The sequence below is a fragment of the Eucalyptus grandis genome, chromosome 6 (assembly GCF_016545825.1).
Source record: "Eucalyptus grandis isolate ANBG69807.140 chromosome 6, ASM1654582v1, whole genome shotgun sequence".
NCBI lineage: Eukaryota > Viridiplantae > Streptophyta > Magnoliopsida > Myrtales > Myrtaceae > Eucalyptus > Eucalyptus grandis.
The window spans coordinates 9675293-9694772 of record NC_052617.1 but is presented as its reverse complement, the minus strand read 5'-3'; the positions used below and the strand labels follow the sequence as shown (position 1 = coordinate 9694772).

The 19480-nt window shown below is 41.2% G+C and overlaps 3 protein-coding genes across 4 annotated transcripts; 2 read left to right on the top strand and 1 right to left on the bottom strand.

Annotated features, from left to right (window-relative positions):
- The first annotated feature begins 1189 nt into the window (after positions 1–1189).
- On the top strand, positions 1190–5542 carry LOC104448267 (calcium-dependent protein kinase 2). Its single transcript, XM_010062078.3, has 8 exons — positions 1190–1937; positions 2715–2858; positions 3014–3166; positions 3489–3604; positions 3864–4031; positions 4135–4262; positions 4517–4616; positions 5032–5542. Exons 1-8 carry the CDS (start codon positions 1190–1192, stop codon positions 5104–5106), a joined length of 1632 nt encoding a protein of 543 aa, XP_010060380.2. The 3' UTR covers positions 5107–5542.
- A 984-nt stretch (positions 5543–6526) lies between these two features.
- On the bottom strand, positions 6527–8663 carry LOC104448234 (protein translation factor SUI1 homolog 1). 2 transcript variants are annotated; one of them, XM_010062043.2, is made up of 2 exons: positions 8506–8663; positions 6527–7179 (listed from the first exon to the last, which is right to left on the bottom strand). In XM_010062043.2, the coding sequence occupies exon 2, from the start codon at positions 7115–7117 to the stop codon at positions 6779–6781; it is 339 nt and encodes a 112-aa protein (XP_010060345.1). In that variant the 5' UTR covers positions 7118–7179; positions 8506–8663; the 3' UTR covers positions 6527–6778. The 2 variants fall into 2 exon arrangements, with proteins under 2 accessions (XP_010060345.1, XP_018731948.1); XM_018876403.2 differs by having other exon boundaries at positions 6527–7176; positions 8506–8648.
- Positions 8664–10358: 1695 nt separating this feature from the next.
- LOC104448233 lies at positions 10359–16353 on the top strand (the record flags this gene model as incomplete). Its single annotated transcript, XM_039315178.1, has 6 exons — positions 10359–10564; positions 11060–11198; positions 13006–13175; positions 14186–14263; positions 15108–15252; positions 15511–16353. Coding segments are annotated over 6 exons (1155 nt in total), but the record flags the coding sequence as incomplete, so codon positions are not given.
- Positions 16354–19480: the final 3127 nt, after the last annotated feature.

Here is a 19480-nt window from a genome sequence, read left to right as displayed (position 1 = left end):
CTCCAAGTAGTTCTTTCGATTAATCGGCCGCCCACGCATCGAGGGGAGGGGGGGAATACTAATAAAAAAATACTGGGAGGACGCGATGTGGCGTTGGTTCGTGCATCCCGACGCTCACGGGTGGCAGGATTCTTTGCTTTGAGAATACGAAATTGTCTTCTCCTTTGAGATCAATCATGCGACATGCCAAGCTTCCCAACTTTTCAAAAGCGATTTGAGCGTCTTATCGCTCGATTAATCTTCTTGACGCTGAGTCCTCTTAGTCACGTGCATTAAAGTTAAATAAGCCCTTCGCTCATTCGCCGAGGAGCAATTTCCGAAATTAATCTAAGTGATTTTTTTCCTTTTGCTATTTTAATAAGTAAAGTGGTAAAGAGACAACCAATGCTGTCAACAACTCCCATTCAGTATTATCATAAGAGTCTTGTACCCATCATGGAATATACGAATCATATCATAATAATTTAACCTCACTCAAGACGGAAAGATTCGAAAGTAATGAATTCATCATCATACCTATATATATCAATAGTCATAAAATCACTTCCATATATACGTTGTAGATAAACAATACAATTACGAAAATACTGCATCACGCCATCAATTAAGCTTGTGATATGGTGGAAGGCGGGTGATCTCTTTTTATGGCTTGGCTACCACTTTGGTGGTGGTGCTAGAGAAATTATGTTTAGCTGTATTTTTATTTTTTTTTGGCTAAAACATTATGTCTAGCTGTAGTATGTATCACGTTATGCTAGTCAAAGGCAAAGTCAATGTCTCGACTTAATTGCAGAGTTGACCGATTCTCGCTTTAAACAGCGCTTGTAACGAAGCAGCTGTTTTCTTCCGATCGCAAGTTCGCCTTTTTTTTTTTCTCTCAATTCTGGCACACGTTTTCCTCAGAAATCACCCAAATCACGATCCAAAGCTGCCTTATTTTGTCGCCAGCCTCCGCCTTGTTCTCTCCCGAATCTCAGTTCATCTACCGGATCGTCCGTTCTTTCCTCGTGTAATCACCGACCCGTGATTCATCATCATCCATAGGCTCCCGAGTGAAGAAGAGTCAAAGACTTTCTCTCCATCTGTTTCCCTCGAATCTCAGTTCATTCTGCAGCAATTCTTGAGCCTCGAATCCGATCTTTCCTCCGATCCTGATCGTTGTTTGTTATTTCCGGAGAGAAATAAAGACATGGGTTGTTGTTTCACTAAGGACAAAGCTCCAGAGCCGCAGCAAAATGGGTACAGATCTGCGGGTGAGAATTACCAGAGACCCCACGAACACCATCATCAGCGACACCACCAACAACAACAACAAGCCATCGTGGTTCCGCAGCACAAGCCTTCTTCGAATCATTATCAACCCCAGCAAGCCGCCTTCAAGACCTCGGTCCCGGCCTCAAGCCCAAGCCCCAGGCCAGTCCAGAAGGTGGACACAATCCTGGGCAAGCCCTATGAAGAAGTCAAGTCCCACTACACGCTTGGGAAAGAACTGGGTAGAGGTCAGTTTGGTGTCACTTACCTCTGCACTGAGATTTCCACTGGTAGGCAATATGCTTGTAAGTCCATTTCGAAGAGGAAGCTCGTGACCAAGAATGATAAGGAGGACATGAAGAGGGAGATTCACATCATGCAGCATTTGAGTGGCCAGCCCAATATAGTGGAGTTCAAGGGCGCTTATGAGGACAAGCAAGCGGTCCACCTCGTGATGGAGCTCTGTGCCGGTGGCGAGCTTTTCGATAGGATCATCGCAAAGGGGCACTACACTGAGAGAGCCGCGGCTACAATCTGTAGGGCGATTGTCAATGTTGTTCATGCCTGCCATTTCATGGGTGTTATGCATAGGGATCTCAAGCCTGAGAACTTCTTGTTGGCTAGCAAGGATGAGAATGCCCCCTTGAAGGCTACAGATTTCGGCTTGTCCGTGTTCATCGAAGAAGGTGAATATTCTAATTTTCACTAACAATTTTTTTCCTGTTTGGTTGGTTCATTACTGGCACTATGAAATGAAACGGACCAGCTTTCACTTTTGGAAGTGAATGGTAAATTGTTTGCAATTTGAGGATATATTGAACCTTCAGCTCTGGCTTTTTGGGAAAGAAGCCGTTGTCTTTTGTCAATTCTAAGATGTTTTCCTTCTTAGAACCGACGGTGAGGAAATGGTAGAATGGTGCAAGTCTGTTTTTCAGGGTGTCTTGAGTGTGTGTAAGATCATGACATGCGAATGGTAGAGCAATTAGCTGATAATTCATACGTATATATATTTTATTCTTTGGCTATGGTTAAGTTTTGGCAAATTTGTTAACTGGGAGTGAATTTGCTCTGATCATGAGGTTGTGAATTAATATACATTGTATCCATCTCTTTTAGGAGGTTAGATGCTGAGTTGCTGCATAATTTTCTAAGAAGAGCAGTATTTGGCACGAACTTGTGTTGTTTATTTCCATCAAAAGAATGTGGCAGGTCCCTGATGTCTCTTGTACAATGGTAGATGCTTCAAAGGCAGTTGCTGTTTGCAAGTGAAAATTGATGCACTGTATAACTGAGATGTATTGTTGCCGGTTGCTGATAAAAGTAACTTTTGCAGTTAGGCTCAGCTTTGCCTTCTGTTATAGCTCCTAGATTTTAGAAGTCGTCAAGTGGACATTACTTGAGCATTGTTATGCACATAGCTTTTTTGACAGTTTCCATTGCTTACCTTTTACGCTGTTTTCCAGGCAAGGACTACCGGGATATTGTCGGGAGCGCTTACTATGTCGCTCCTGAGGTTTTGCGGCGCAAGTATGGGAAGGAAATTGACATTTGGAGTGCAGGAGTCATACTTTACATCCTACTTAGTGGCGTCCCTCCATTTTGGGCTGGTAAGGCCTATATCCTTCTCTTTTAACTTTGTATCCTTACATAATTCTTCACGCTCTTTGGAGCATGTAGTTCAATCATCTCTTCAGAACTATGCCAACAATGAAGCGGTGCATGATTTTGGCATGGGTAGTGTCTAACAAGTGTGCCATTGCAGAAACTGAGAAGGGCATATTTGACGCGATACTGCAAGGAGATATTGATTTTGAAAGTAAACCATGGCCAAGTATATCCCCTAGTGCTAAAGACCTGGTCAAGAAAATGTTGACGAAGGACCCCAAGAAAAGGATTACTTCTGCCCAGGTTTTAGGTGATTTATACTTCCTCCTTACAAGACACATGCTCTTAGAAATGTTTAATGTCAGTCAATTTTGTTGGAATCCTTTTGACTTGGAAGCCTTCATGCTACTGTATTAGGGATATAATTGTTTTGCAAATACAGAGTACGAGAAGTGTGAGCTCTTTTATCTAAGCTTGAGTTTATGACCATTAATTTTTATTTTTTTTACTTAACAATGAAAGTAGAAGTCTTCTTCTGGCATGTTATTTATCTAGATATAGTCCAACTTGCTGGTACATTGGGAGCTTATATTCTCTTCTGATCAACCACATGATATTTTTGTCCCATGCAGAGCATCATTGGATTAAGGAAGGTGGAGATGCATCAGACAAGCCAATAGACAATGCTGTCCTTTCAAGAATGAAGCAATTCAGAGCAATGAACAAGTTGAAGAGACTTGCATTGAAGGTTAGTCCCTGCAATTATTGGATCGCGTCTTATTCTTTTTGTCCCTATTTGTATTTGCGGAAAGAGTAGACAAGGGTAACTGAAGGGTTGTTTCTGGATGGGGGTGTTTCCTATATCTCTGAATTCAAATTGTTTACATTTGCTAATTGATTGACACTATGTCTAGTTCCAAATGCTATTTCCAAGTCTTTATATAGAACAGAGATTGACTAGGCAATCATTTCATGCTAATACCTTTGCTATTGTAAAATGAAAATAGGTAATTGCTGAAAATCTTTCTGAAGAAGATATTCAGGGGTTAAAAGCAATGTTTGCGAATATGGATACTGACAAGAGTGGAACGATCACCTATGAGGAGCTGAAGACAGGATTAGCTCGGCTTGGATCGAAGCTCACAGAGGCAGAAGTGAAGCAGCTGATGGAAGCAGTAAGATATATCATGGAGTGCCCCCACTTATTCAACCTGATTTTTTTTTTTTGGCGTGAGGGATTCGAATTGGTGTGACTGATATCCTTATTCTGTATTGCAGGCTGATGTGGATGGAAATGGAAGTATTGACTACATTGAGTTCATAACGGCTACAATGCATAGACACAAGCTAGAGACAGATGAACATCTTTACAAAGCCTTCCAGCATTTTGATAAGGATAACAGTGGGTAGGTGTTTCCTTCCCATGTTTTATAAACTGCTTAAGAATCAGGACTTTTCACTCTGAATTTCGAGGTCCATCTCTCCTGATTTACTGAATATGGAAAATAGATTTGATTTACTTGACTATACCCATGATTTATCAAAGGCATTTTCATGCATCAGATTCTATATGATGTTTGAAGGTCTTCCTTCTCTGTGTTGAGGGTAAAGACGACTGCTGACACAAATGATTTTTTTTTTTTTTTATTGATTTTCACAGGTTCATCACAATGGATGAAATTGAGACTGCCCTGCGAGGATATGGAATGGGAGATGAAGAAACCATTAGAGATATTATAGCCGAAGTTGACACAGACAATGTGAGTTTAATTTCCTATGAAGTTGCAGGTGCTTTTGTTTCGAAAAGGGTTTTCTGGTTTATGATTTCCTCTAGAACTTCTGTGAGAATTCACATTTTTAATTTTATCCTTTCTTTTCTGTGGAAAGCTGTTGGGCGTATCATCTTTACTCTGCACATTTTGTGTCCTTTCATCGCTTTGTTCCTGATTAAGGATTATGCTCAGTGAAACCAAAGAAATCTTCGTTGATTCTAGTTTTCCTTTTTCCAAAGGAAGACATTGGAAGTGGTATCATCATTTTCCAATAGTTTAGAAAGCTGTTCCTATCAAAACCATATTTTCACTGATGATCAAATTGGAAACTACAGAGGTCCCACAAAAGCAACTGCGCTCTGTTCAGCATCGTGAGCTTATATGTTTTCTTCTGTGCTGGCAGGATGGCAGGATTGACTATCAGGAGTTCTGCGCAATGATGAGAAGTGGCAACCAACACCAGGGGAAACTCTTCTAGGCACCAACCAACAATTAGGGAAGCTCTTCTTGCCACGACTAGAGATTGTGTAAATTGAAGCAAAGCACTCTAAACGCGAAAGCTGTTTTCCTTCTACATACTTGACCGCCAAAGTTGATAACGCTTTGAGATTTCCTCTTCTTTTTCTTTTTTCTTTATTTTGAGATGCCAAAAGAGGCATGTAACTTATGGCTTTCTTTTTGGGCCTTCCCCATGGTTCATTTTTGTACTGTCGAGTTCTTGAAGTTCCTTGTGAGGGTAGACGTCTTGTGAAAATACAGCCTCCCTCAAAGTACCTTCTTTGTAAACTATGTTTATACCATTTGGTTTGTGCCTTCCTAATTCAGAATGTCTGTTCAGTGGCATATGCAGCCTCCCTGAAAGTACTTTCTTTGTAAACTATGTCAATAATACCCTCTGGTTTGTGCCTTCCTAATTCAGAATTCCTGCGGAAGGTTGACTTTGCTTGCATTTCTATTCTGGTTGACGGTTCAAGTTGGGAAAATGATGTTAGAAATGCAATAAATTTCTTGGCGTCAAAATTTTTCATCAGATTAGTTAAGTATCGTTTTCTTAAAAAGGATCACTTAAGTACCATGACCAATTTGGTATTACGAAAATTTAATGTGGTAACATGACTTGTCAAAGCTCTAAGTCAGCATTAACAGTCATAAATGCCATTTAACATTTTTTCCCCATAAATAAACCTTAATTTAGACAAATCAAGCTATTTCTCCAAAATCTTTAAATCTTAATTCGGGAAAATCAAGCAATTTCCCCAAAATTTTCTAATCCTATCTCGGAAGACAAATTGGTTCGTATATAGAGGGTACAATTCGACCAGCATGTGGCCAAAATCCTTGGTGTCGTCAAGCATGAAGTGGGCCCACTCCAGCAGCCACTCGTTCGGAAACATCAACTTCACGACGAGGCCAATCCAATCGACAGCGAAAATCGAGCTCATGAGGAAACCACGGCAAGGATTATTTTGGCTGAGATTGTCGTCAACACTTGTGGGGTTCCCCTTCAAGTAGTGACTGTCCCCATCACGGCCTCCATAAATGAAGCCGATGACAGGCTGCCATATTCTATTTTCTAGGAACGCATGATGATGCATCAGTCCCTATGTAAAATTGAGAAATTCCTCGTTTTCCAAGATCTCAAAGCCGCGTAGGAATTGGAGAAGTAACGAAACATGCCGCAGTGACAGATATTTCCCTAACTGCCAATTCATGTATAGATTTCGTTCCTATGTAACCAAATTATATTCCTATCATGCTTCAACCAAGGTTACATCGCAGTTAGCTTGTTGGATGAAGACAATAACCTTAGTTAAACCAATCCACCATTCATTTACCGCCGCCATCTTTGAAATCGCACCATGCTTTGGAAATTAGACAAAAGGTATCAACACGAGAAGTTATCACGTCAACATCGAAACTTCCGAATCCCATTTTCCACAAAGGAAGGCAACGACCCATATAAGTTTACAAGTCTTAAGAGCATCAAAGAGGACCGACAGGAATAAAAACACAACCTAGAAACGTCTCCAGCAGTCAGAGCCACCAGATTATTGAGGGAATCTCCAGACCCCACATAAAAGCCAAGCTATAGGCTATAGTAGTAGGCACACGACACAATCACCGATCATGAAACCCAACGACGGCTCCCTTCAGAAGCCATGGATCTTGATCTGGTCTTTCTTCACGATGTTATTATGGACCAGGAACTGGGACACGTTCTTGCGCTGATCGCCTTGCAGTTGGATGATTTTGCCGAGTTCCTTGTCCTGGACAACATTCCCATTACAGCAGAACTCCTTTTTCAGATCCTTGAGGATCTTCTCGTAGCTGTAATCTTTCTTCAGCCCCTGCACGGTGGTCAGGCTTTTCTTTCCATTCCTTTGCTGGATACGGATGTGCACATACTCTTTTGCCCCTGGGGCACCTGAATCTTTGCCCTCAGCGAATGGGTCAAAAGCAGTTGGAAGCTCGAAATCTCCTTCAACCATGTAATTTGCTGGGTTTGAACTTCTAGAACCGACGAAGAGGACGCTGGGGTGCTCTTTCGCTGCTGCAAATCAAGAATACTTCGCTGTTAAACAACTACCAGCGAAAAATATAAATTCATCAAGCCAACGATATAATCCAGATCAAGCCATTAAACAGCCAAAAGATCGTATAAAATTAACTCAATCAGATTTAATGAACTAGCAGACGAATACCCACAATTCAATAGTAAGAACTTAGGACATGGGAAGCTGTACATAATCCCGATCCAACCATGGCAAAGAAACGGCTTCTTGACAATCAAGAAAGAACCAATTTAACATGATCCAGCGAGCTTGTGGCCAAAGAACAAGAACATACGAAGATAATAACAGATCATAAACATAGCCTAATCAAAACCACTTCAAACCCTAGAGGGATCCCAATCTCTCCAGCTACAACTTTATTTAAATCAAGAACAGGGTTCTTTCCCAGCAAGCTCGACCAAGAGCACACGTCCAGCAAAACCAATTCCTAACAGGGGCCAAGAATCAAGAAGCGATAACAAGAGCAAAGCATCCCACGAAAGATAAGAGATCGAACATAGATCAGAAGAGCAGCGACCAAAAAAAGGTCAAGCCTAGCGCTACAACTTCAGATGACCCGTACTTCTCCACGACAAGTACATACGCAATCCTTCCCTAATCCATCCGCCATGATCGCGAACAGAGAAAGAAAAAAGAAGAAGAAGCTAACCCCAGAAGAAAGACCAACTTTGACATAAGAACAGGGATCCAAGAAACCCCTATGACCACAGAGGAAAAAGAGGAAAATTAATTCAATCAGATTTAATGAACTAGCAGACAAATACCCACAACATGGCAAAGCTGTACATAATTCCAATCCAACCATGGCAAAGAAACGGCTTCTTGACAATCAAGACAGCGAGCTTGTGGCAAAGAACAAAAACATATGAAGATAATAACAGATCACCCTACGGGGATCCCAATCTCTCCAGCTACTACTACTTTAAGAACAGGGTTCTTTCCCAGCAAGCTCGATCAAGAGCATACGTCCACCAGAACCAATTCCTAACAGGAACCAAGAATCAAGAAGAAAGAACAAGAGCAAAGCATCCCACAAAAGATAAGAGATCGAACATAGATCGGCACAGCGGCAACCGGAAAAGGGTCAAGCCTAAAGCTACAACTTCAGATGATCCATACTTCTCCACGACAAGCACATACGCAATCCTTCACTAATCCATCCCCCATGATCGCGAACAGGGAAAAGAAAAAAAAAGCTAACCCCAGAAGAAAGACCCACTTTGACAAAAGAACAGAGATCCAAGAAATCCCTATGACTACAGAGGAAAAAGAGGAAAGGCTAGAGGCAGGGACCGGAGGCTCACCGGAAGAAAAGCTGATCACGAGATCGCAAGCGATTACTCTGGAAATCGGTGAGAAACTCCCAGTGCAGGAGAGGGGATATATATAGCCGTTGGAGGCGATTCGATATCTATCAGCCACACGAATTGAACGGGGGTGGAGGGGCCCCCACGCGAAATGCCGTGCCTTCGAAGGAAAAAGCCTTTGGACGGTCCAGATGGGTTCTCCCCGTATTAGGTAGACGGCGACGATCGCGCGATGCGGGGTGCCAGGGCGGACATCTGTGACGATCGCGCGTAACGCGTAACGACGACGCACCGCCAAAGCGGAGCGGAGGGGGCTGGCGGATCCCGCCCCAGATTCGGTGGCGCTGGGGGTGGGCCCCGCCAAAGCGGTTTTTGTTCCCATTTTTTGGCGGGGGATGGAGAGGAAGAATCGAGAAAGGGGGAAACGATAAGCAGGAGGCACCCGTCCAAATTGGCATATCCACTAATTTGGACAAAGCAAATTCAGGACAATCTCCCTATTTCTTTTTTTTTTTCGGGCTGCCCTGGTAAAAAATATTTAAGATAAAAAATTAAAAAGGAAAAGGGAAAAATTCGAAACGATCTTCTTCTCCTCGCATTATCCGATTTTTGAGAGGCTAGAGGCCCAAGAAGAAAAGGGACGGAGGAGCATGAAAATCACATAGAAAGGTCGAGGCATGTCGCCTCGCGCCTGGGCAAGCTAGGCCGGGCATTAGTTAGTGTCGATTTTGTGCCGGTCCGCGTGGTAGGCCTAGGCACGGATGCCGGTTTCTCTTTTAAATTCAAATTTTCTGTATGTGTTTTGAAAAAACATTTGTCTTTTGGTTTTATCAAACAATTGTTTGTATTATTTGATTTTTTAATCGATTTAAAAAATGATAAAAGAAAGAGATAAAAGTCAGGCCCGGCCATAACGTCCCTGGCCCTGGCACGTGGGCCGGCACGGCCCGTGGCGAGTGCTAGGACGAGGGATCGATCTTTTTCGTGGGAAAACACAAAAATAAATATTGATTTTTAGCCATTTAGTTTAGATCAATCAAACCATCATTGCATGACAGGAAAGCAAATTAGGTTGAAGGGCCCAGGCCGTGGACGCCGATTGGCGGGAGGTATGCGTGCTTTCTTCCTTTTTAATCACGAAATCGATTTCGGTTTTTAAAGTCCAAGATATAAATCGAGTTCGTCTCCGACTAACATTTGTAATCTAAATATTATGTGCATATTTTGATTTTTCTTAAATGAAACAAGTAAATATTCACAAACGAGAGCTCGACATATAAGTAATCTAATTATTACGTGCATATTTTGATTTTTCTTAAACGAAACAAGTAAATATTCACAAATGAGAGTCGACATATAAGTAGTCTATGAACTTAAGTCAATGTGTAATATTGTCTCTATACTGTAGCAAAATATGCAATATAATCTCCGAATTTTTAATTTTTCAATATAGTTTAAGAATTTTGGTACATATTTAGAATTAGTCTCGAATTATATGAATATTTATGAAAATTTTTTAGGGATTAAATTGAATATATGCCAAAAGTTTAGAAATTATGTTGAATAAATTAAAAATTCAAAAATAACATTGTACGTTTGGGACCGCATTCAACAAATTAAAATTCAAGTATCACATTTAAGGACGTTTTCTATCATTCATCTCTTTTAGAATTATGAGGGAAAAGCAAAAAAATTGTGATGTTCAATCTGAAAAAAAAAAAAATCGAAGCCCAAAGTTCAATTTGAGGACTAAAATTACACATATGAACTCGCTCAAGCTCAGTCCAATGCCACAAAAAGAAGGCTTCCTCAGGTTCTTACACGATACACAGCATTAGCCGCATCGCTGATTCCATTTTCCTCCCTTATTGAATCTCGCCCACCTCTCTATCTCCCTCTCTCTCTCTCGCATCATCGCCGCCGTCCATTTTCATGGAAAAAGGCAAGGCGAAGTCGGCGGCGGCGGCGGTCACCGATTCCCTTCCCAAGCTCGATTCCGTCGCCAGCTCCGAATCCAGTTCCGATCGCAGATTCGCCTCCTGGCTCCAACCGTCCGGTATCTCTTTCCCTCTCTCATCCCCGTCCCTCCGCACACGTTCGCGCGCCGATGCGATCGTGCGCGTCGTTGCTCGTCTGCGATTCTGAGTTCCTACGCGTGTCGTGAGCATCGAGCGATCGATCGCGTCGTTCGTGAGCGTGTCGCTTTGTCTTTGACCTAGATTGGAGTTCTCGATGCCGCGTGCTGTGAATCTAGCCGCCATAAGAACGGCGTTTGTGTCTTTAACTGGTTTGATCGTTATCATCTCTTTTGGCCCGTCGATTGTGATGTGCTGTTGTGCGGATGAAGCTTTAACGTCTGAATCGAGGACTATTTGTGTCCAGAAGCTCGGACGCAGTGTTTTTTTTTTTTTTGGTAGTTTTTCAGTTTACTTTTGCTGAAATGGATACTGGACTGTAGCTTGTTGTTCTATAGGTATTTTGCTGTGAGTTTGGGCTGGTATGGGATATGAATCTGCTCTGTTTACTCACTGCATCGTGGTTGTCCATATAGGGCAGCTGAGCAAGAGGTCAAGCCACCGAGTCTAGTCAGTCTGTGCGTGGGGGTTGTTGGCAAGCACTTGGAGGATATAATTGCAGATTTGGAAGAGATTGCCATTACCTTCCCTCGGATATTAAGGTTTTCATTTGAAGTTTTCTCATGTATAGTAGTTGTGTGAACTTAACTATTGCAAATGGAGATAATTTTTGGGTAATCTGTGCATGAAGAGCAACACGAGCAAGCTCATGTCGTCAAATTGGCCTTTATAGTCCTATTATATTGTTTGTGTCAATTCAGTACTTGTGTTCAGTTCTGTCGTTGTCATCAAATTTTGCCAGAGATCAGAGAACTCTTCCTTGTTCCTCGATGTTGTGATGAGAACCCGTTTCATCTACAGCATCAATTGTCATGTCATTTTTGAAGTTGCCTTCACCTTAGCAGCTTTGTGTTATCAAGGGTTCACATCTCCAATGTGTTCGTTTCATTTGATGAGTGTATGTTATCTCATGCATAAGGTCATGCAAAGAATGAATGTCAAAATCGAGGAAAAGATGACATTTGTTGTTGTTGTGGATGTATATAATTTGATGGAAAAATTATAGGGATGGGCATCTTTTCTTCATGTTGAACATTGATGTGGCATTCTGATTTATCCTTTCCGAGGAAGAATGTGGAAGAACCATATTTTAACTTAGAATGTCTATATGAGAACATCACTTGTCAAGAATCAGTTTGATCATCTGTCCAGTCTGCACGGTGTTGGTTTGCACATTAATTAACATCACAAGAGAGCAACTCAGTCATGTTTTTTCCATGGTTTTTGAGGATTTCAGTTCTTGAGTGCCAAACGATTATGGTACTTGTTTATTCAGGCATTTTATACATAGCATGGTATGAAATGAGTAATTGTGGATTAAATAGCCATGCTATGACATAAAAGATATCTTTAGTGCAAGACATGCTCTGCATACATTTGCTTGTCTAGTTGATGCTTGTGCATATAATCAGCCTCATCTTAAATTGCTCCTGAGATGTTGGATACCCGATGAGTCTGCTCATTGTAATTTGAATGACTTATGTGCTCTCGGCATAGTAATTTCTACTCTGACTTTGTGGAGTCCCATTAGACAACCAAACAGCATGAAAATTGCCAGTACTATTCTTCAGTTCTGCTCAAATCAGAAATCGATCTCTGTAATCTATGTAGAAGTATTTGTTCTATGGATTTAGGTATAGGGTCTGAAACATTCAGAAGCTGAATAATCCAATCCCCCCCCCCAACACCAAGGTGAGCGCAACCCAATAAAGGAAAAAGAACTAGTGCATTGGCTGCTTTCTTTCTTTCTTTCTTTTTCTTTATTGGATGTCTATAATCTATACTAAGGTGTGTTGCCAGTTTTCTCAAGCATTTTGGGAAAAACATAGCTAGATTAGTATTGCTATATCATGAACTAATAAGATGGTCAATAAAGTATAAATACCATCGCTATGATGGGAAACCTGTTAGGCTAAGACTGTAACCAAATAGGGTATGTGTTGAAGCTATGGTTTGCATTTATTTCATGTGTACAGGAGGAAGAACCATGGAGTTAAGATGTGAATGTAATCTTCTGCTGGCATGATGGGTTGAACAGTTGGAGAGATTAATTTTTTGAACATGCTGGGTGCTAGAGTGCGTTATGCGTATTAATTGTTACACAGGTAACATGTTAATGGTTGACACTCAATACCATTAGTGCCTCATTCAGGTGTAGCTCAGTGGAAAGGCCTAAAAGATATACGCCTAGTTTAAAGCAGACTGCATTTTTCTTTTCATGGAAATAAACTCAACCAGAATTAACAGGTTTGAGTTGGTCATAATATGTTTTAGTGTCATTGATCTTTTCTACTTTATACTGAGATGATTTTATCATAGTAGACACAGCGTCCCTGTGTTCTCATGGGTTTGCTATTGGCAGATGGCACTGGCAGCAGTTGCTCGGAGGAGACGGTTACTTGATGACAATGTAATTGTTCCTTTGGCTGATGGTTCATGGGAGATCCTTGACATCTCTGGTTCAAATGTTACTGATGTGGGATTGATTAAATTAGCTGAAATATGCAGGTCTCTTCGAGCTGTGGATATAAGGTACGTAAGTTACATTAGTTATATAAGTGGTCTCATGGGCCTCACCTTAAATTGTTTTATTTCCTTTTGTGTGCCTCAACACTCTCCCGAAAGGGGATGGAAAATATTGTCTCTATGTTACACGTGGGTCTCATCCAGGCTGGGTCATGTGCTAAACTCCATCTTCCTGACTTCTTTTTTCTATTTTTGCTGAACTTGTTTGACATGTAATTCCTTGGGTAAGCCAAGGGTTTGTAGTTGGTTCCTTAAAGCATCATGCAACAAATCATGAACATGTGAACGCCTTGTGTTTGGCAAATGAAAGGAATGTCATTTTGGCTTGTCTTTCCACCTGGGCCCTACCAACCTTAATCTTTTCTTTCTAAACCTTTCAAGAGGGAAGTTGTTCGAGAGATGACTGTGAAATTACAAGAGTTCAAGTATGTATGATGTTGGTCTTTTGCTTGGAAAAGTAAATAGAGTAAATACAGGACAGCGGTTCTTAAGCCCTCTACCCTCCATGTAGGTCCAGGACCATTGTGAGCTTTGTTTTTTTTTTTTTTTTTTTGGTGGGGGGTTGGACAGCGCAAGTGAGATAATGAGTGTAGGCCCACTTTTCTAGGAGTCAAGAGGGAATTTCTTTTTGCGTATGCTTTCATTTGATAAGTCGAATAGATGCATGAAATGGAGGGCCTCTGTATTCTATCAGCGTCATGATTTCATAGCTGTGGTTCTTTCCGTTTTTAGGCAAATCTACCAAGTTATATAATGACTATCAGTTAGGCTTCCTTTTTTTCTGTTTTTGTTGCATGTGAAATTTCAAGAACAATGTTTTGCCTCCATTGCACTTTAGGTAGGATTGTTTGTGGGGATAAATTTACTCTTCTCTCGGTTATTTTACCTCTGAAATTTATTGTTTTTTTTTGTTTTTCTGTTCTTCAAGTACTTGCTTGTTAGACTAGGTATTTTCTCATGCCGACACGGCTTTAACTGACTTACTAATCATATTGAGATGATTTATTTTCATGCAGTCGGTGTGAAAATATCACTGTGGCTGGTGTGTCTGGAGTTTTGCAGCATTGTCATTCGCTAGAAACTTTGAGATGTGGGTATGAACTCTGTCTATGTCAGCGTTGACAATTTTCACTATCAATGATTTTATCATTGTCCTTCCCTTTGCTTTATGCTCTTATAATGATTAGCATACGTCATTACATAGTACAGTTAACTTCATCTTGGGCAAAGCCTCTTGATACTCAAAATATCCAAGCATTTTTTTTTTTTGGTTGAAATGTCCAAGCATTTGATAGGGCATTTTTTTATTATTTAAATTTACAAGATTATTTACTTCTGATGAATCTATATTATCACTTTAAACTAATCATGTTGCACTTTCAACCAAAAAAAAAAAAAAACTAATCATGTTGCACTAGCATGACCCTATCTTGGTCTACAGCTAATCAGCTTACTGTATCTAGGGCAAGGGTGAAAAGCCATTGACTGCATTTGTTGGTTGAAGTTTTGAATGATAAGTGCAATTGTTGCTTTTTCTCCATATATGCAACGATAATTAGAGATTGAGAGTAATTGCTTGCTCCTTGAATGTCAACTGGCAATACCCAAGATGAGAGACCTGATTTTGTTGTTGAATACATGGATACTTTGAGGGGAGAGAGGAAGAGAATTTATACAAACAATTAGTTGAGAATTACTAATCTTTTTCTTTGTTTGCCACCATTGTAGAAGTTGGTTGTTGTTAATTTTATTTGTAAAGTTTTTGACCAGCCATGGCATACTATACTGCTTTTACTGATTTAAAATGGTGCTTACTTAGCTTCATCTTCCACCTTGATGGGTTCCCACATAAATAGCGTGACTTTTAGAGCCCAGTTTCTTGGGTTTGACAAGGGGTATAAAACACCTAACAGGAAATGAACGGAAGTTGATTTGCAGAGGGTGCCGGAGGAGTGACTACATGGCACGATGTTGTTTGGGCATATTGAAACCGAAGCTGCGTGATGTGGATGGCGATTCATGGGAGGAACTTGATGCCACTGAAATCATAGATGGTGCTCATTCGTTGCGTTGGCTTGTGTGGGTAAAAATTTACTCTTTGTAATTATTATCCGCTTTTTTTTTCCATCTTCGCCCTTTTCATCTGCTTCTCAAAGGCAGGAAGGTTAACTTGGGACTGATGCTTTGGATCTTTGCATTGTTGATATGTTTAGCCATTCTGTTCTTAACCATTTCAAAATCACGACAAGAATATGAAATCCCTCCTATTTTTGTTCTTACTTCATAAATCTTCCTAGACAAACAACTTAGCTTTTTGCCTTTTGATTTTCATTTTATGCAGCCAAGGATTGATAAATATACTTTGGAGGATTTCTCTGCCGAATGCCCGCGCATCACGGTAAATCCCAAGCCATCACCTTTCACTCTAAGAGGGGCCCAAGTTCCGAGAGAAGCGTGGCCAGATATCATACTGGATGAACCCTTTGTTAAGGATATTGATCCCGAGACATGGGCTGTGTCTGGATTTAGACCCAGGAAGATTTCTGCACCTCTATCTAGCCCAACATCTGAATTGTCGGTGGCTGAAAAGTTTAGGCTTGCATTTCTTGAAAGAGACAATCGGTTAGCCCCAAAACGTGCGAAGAACGTGAGGCAACATCAACGGCGTGCGGAAAAAGAGTTTATGGCAATGGATACGAGGACAAAAGCCCTTGCTCTGGCCTCAAAATTGGGCAAATTACTGCATAATAGGCATTAGTGTCCCGGTATAATCAGGGGCAACACCTTGGAGAGAGCGTTTGTCGTTTGACCATGCTGTTTTTCGGTGCTTGTGTTTACAAGCTCTGCAGCATGTGGCCCTGGGTTGATGAGGTTCAGCTAGCGTGCGTTAGCACTCTTGTGAGCTTAGCATTTGGGCCGTTAAAATTTGTAATTATTAGATTCCCCGGTCATATAATGTCTGTATGTCGTGGTGATGAGATGAACTGACGGACGTTTCATAGCGTCGGAATAGCGTTAGAAGTGTGCGACTGGTTGGCACGGGGCTGGTCTTGGGCTGGGGGCAGGCCCGTTTTAGGTCTGTAATTTGTTCTTTCTGTATCTAAATCCTGTAGGACACTTCTCAAGCCCGTAATACCAGTCCAATAGCGAATTGGCTGAAATGAAAAGGAAATAATAATGACAATAGAACGGTTTAAGTGGATTATTAGGTTGGACTAAGAATAAACCTGGTAGGGTGCCAAGTGGAATTTGTACTTTGATTCTCCCCTCGTATGATCTTTCATTGCTGTCGTCACAGTTCCAACAAAATACGTTCTGCGAATGCTTCCCAGCTTAATCCATAACACTCTTTCCCCAAATTTTCACCAAACCAAATTATTATGTACAAGAAACTCAAGGGTTCACTCCTCCTGTATTTCCGGACCCCTCCAAGAAACGAAACGATGTATTCTCTCAAAACTCTTAGCTGTCACTGCTTTTACACCTTGATTAAGCCCATAATGCTTAGTGACACCAAATTCAAACCAAAAAAGGAATGGTGCTAGGCAAATCGAATATGGTGAGCTAATCAAACATGACGTCACCAGGAGCATCGGTCCCTTGGCAACCCAATCTTGAGAGCTGCCACTTCCATACTCAGCTCTTGCGAGGATTATTGCTTATTGCCCGGTGACCTCATATCTCTGTGAGAACACAGGCACGCCAGAATTTGAAAGTGCAAGCATATTAAGCAACGATCATCAGGACTCATCCCCAATAATCAATATTCTATACTGTTTGTAATTGTTAAAGGTGAGAAGATGCAGTGAAAATTCTAATGCAGGAAGGTACGTATCATCTCTTTTGTATATAGGGAGCTACGATCCCCAATTTGCATAAATGTGAATGAGATTTTTTGGAGCTTCGCAGCATTGTCATTCGCTAGAAACTTCGAGATGTGGGTATGAACTCTGTCTATGTCGACATTGACAATTTTCACCATCAATGATTTTTTATGCCATCGTGGTCCTTCTCTTTGCTTTACGCTCTTATAATGATTAGCACATGCAATTAACTTCATCTTGGGCAAAGCCTCTTGATACTCAGAATATCCAAGCATGTGAAAGGGCATTTTTTAAAAAAATTTACAAGGTCATTTACTTCTGATGCATCTATATTATCACTTTCAGCCAAATCCTCATCGCTCCTAATCATGTTGCACTAGCATGACCCTATCTTGGTCTACAGCTAATCAGCATACTCTATTCAGGGCAGCGGTGAAAAACATCAAGCCCATTTATTGGTTGAAGTTTTGAATGATAAGTGCAATTGTTGCTTTTTCTCCATATATGCAACGATAATTAGAGATTGATATTAATTTCTTGCTCCTTGCATGTCAACTGGCAATACCCAAGATGAGAGATCTGATTTTGCTGTCAAATACATGGATACTTTGAGGGGAGAGGAAGAGACTTTATACAATCAACTAGTTGAGAATTAAAACTAAAGAACTTTCTTGACCGACATTTTTAGTCTTTCTCGTCGTTTGGCACCTCAAATTTTACGATCAGAATGTTGTAGAGGTTGGTTGTTATAAATTTTATTCGTAGAGGTTTTGACCAGCCGTGGCATACTATACTGCTTTTACTGATTTAAAATGGTGCTTACTTAGCTTCATCTTCCGCCTTGACGGGTTCCCACATAAATAGCGTGACTTTTAGAGCCCAGTTTCTTGGGTTTGACAAGGGATATAAAACACCTAACAGGAAATGAACAGAAGTTGATTTGCAGGGGTATACAACTCTTTTCCGGACGCCGTTGATGTTGGCCAGAAATCATATTGGATGAACCCTTTGTTCAGGATATTGATCCCGAGACATGGGCGGTGTCTGGATTTGGACCCAGGAAGATGTCCTCAGTGGCCGAAAAGTTTGGGCTTGCATTTCTTGAACGAGACAATCGGTTAGCCCTGAAACGTGCAAAGAACGTAAGTCAACATTAACGGTGTGCTGGAAAAGAGCTTATGGCAATAGATACGAGGGCAAAGGCCCTTGCTCTGGCCTCAAAATTGAGCAAATCACTGCATAATAGGCCCTAGTGTCCCGGGATAATGAGGGGCAACGCCTCGGAGAGAGCTTTTGTCGTTTGACCATGCCGTTTTTCTAACCTTGTGTTCTATAATGTCTGCAGCATGTGCGCATGTTGATGAGGTTCAGTTCAGATAGCGTGCGTTAGCCCTCTTGTGAGCTTAGCATTCAGGCTGTTAAAATTTGTAGTTATTAGATTCCCAATCACATAATGTCTATGCCGGTCGCGGTGAGAGAAACCGACGTTTCAGAGCGCACAGAATGGCATTAAAAGTGTCCGATTGGTTGGCACAGGGCTGGTCTTCAGCTGGGGCAGGCCCATTTTAGGTCTAATTTGTTCTTTCTGCATCTTTATCCTGTAGTAGTACACTTCTCAAACCCTTGATACCAGTACCAATAGCGAATCGGCTGAAATGAAAAAGAAAAAAGAAAGGTAATAATAATGACGATGGAACGGTATAAGTAGGCTATCAGGTTGGACTGGACGCAGTCTTACTCGGTTTTTGCTCTTCAAATAATACCACGATTCACCGACTGAAAATTTAAAGTAAATCCAAAAGAAACTTTGCCGGAGTGCCAAGTAGAATTTCGACTTTGATTCTGCCCTCATATAATCTCTTATCACTGTCGTCAATACGTTCTTCGAATGGTTCACATCTTAATCCCCTGCACTCTTCCCCCAAATTTTTCACCAAACCAAATTATTATGCACAACAAACCGGAGGGATTTTCACACCCCCAATATTCCCGGACCTCTCCAAGACACGAAACGAACAACTGCTGACTTTAATTTCACTGTTTAATCAGGCTGCGTATAACGTATGGTAGAATTCCACCATGATCAAAGTATGCCAGCTCCACCTGCAATCAATCTAATCCAAGATACCAACCAAAAAAGCAGAAGTCCTCAGCGACTCAAACCCGTGATATTGTTATGGGAATTGATAAGCGAAATGGCAATGCAATTAACAAAACTCGGAAAAGGCTGCGGACACTTTACCTCGGTATCAAATCGCAGGGTAAAAGTGAATGATTTCTCGGTGTTGGTTGTAACAATCACATCTTAGCCAGGCCACATCTCACCGACTTTACTAGGAAGGTCTATGGTGTAGCGTTCACGCCCCGTAAATTCCAAAGTGTTCACATCCTCGCCTGGCATGAAACAAAGTGGAATGACCCTCATACCAGCTAGATTGCTACGGTCCTATTTCTTGAAGCTTCTATAATAGGACCTTAATAGGAATA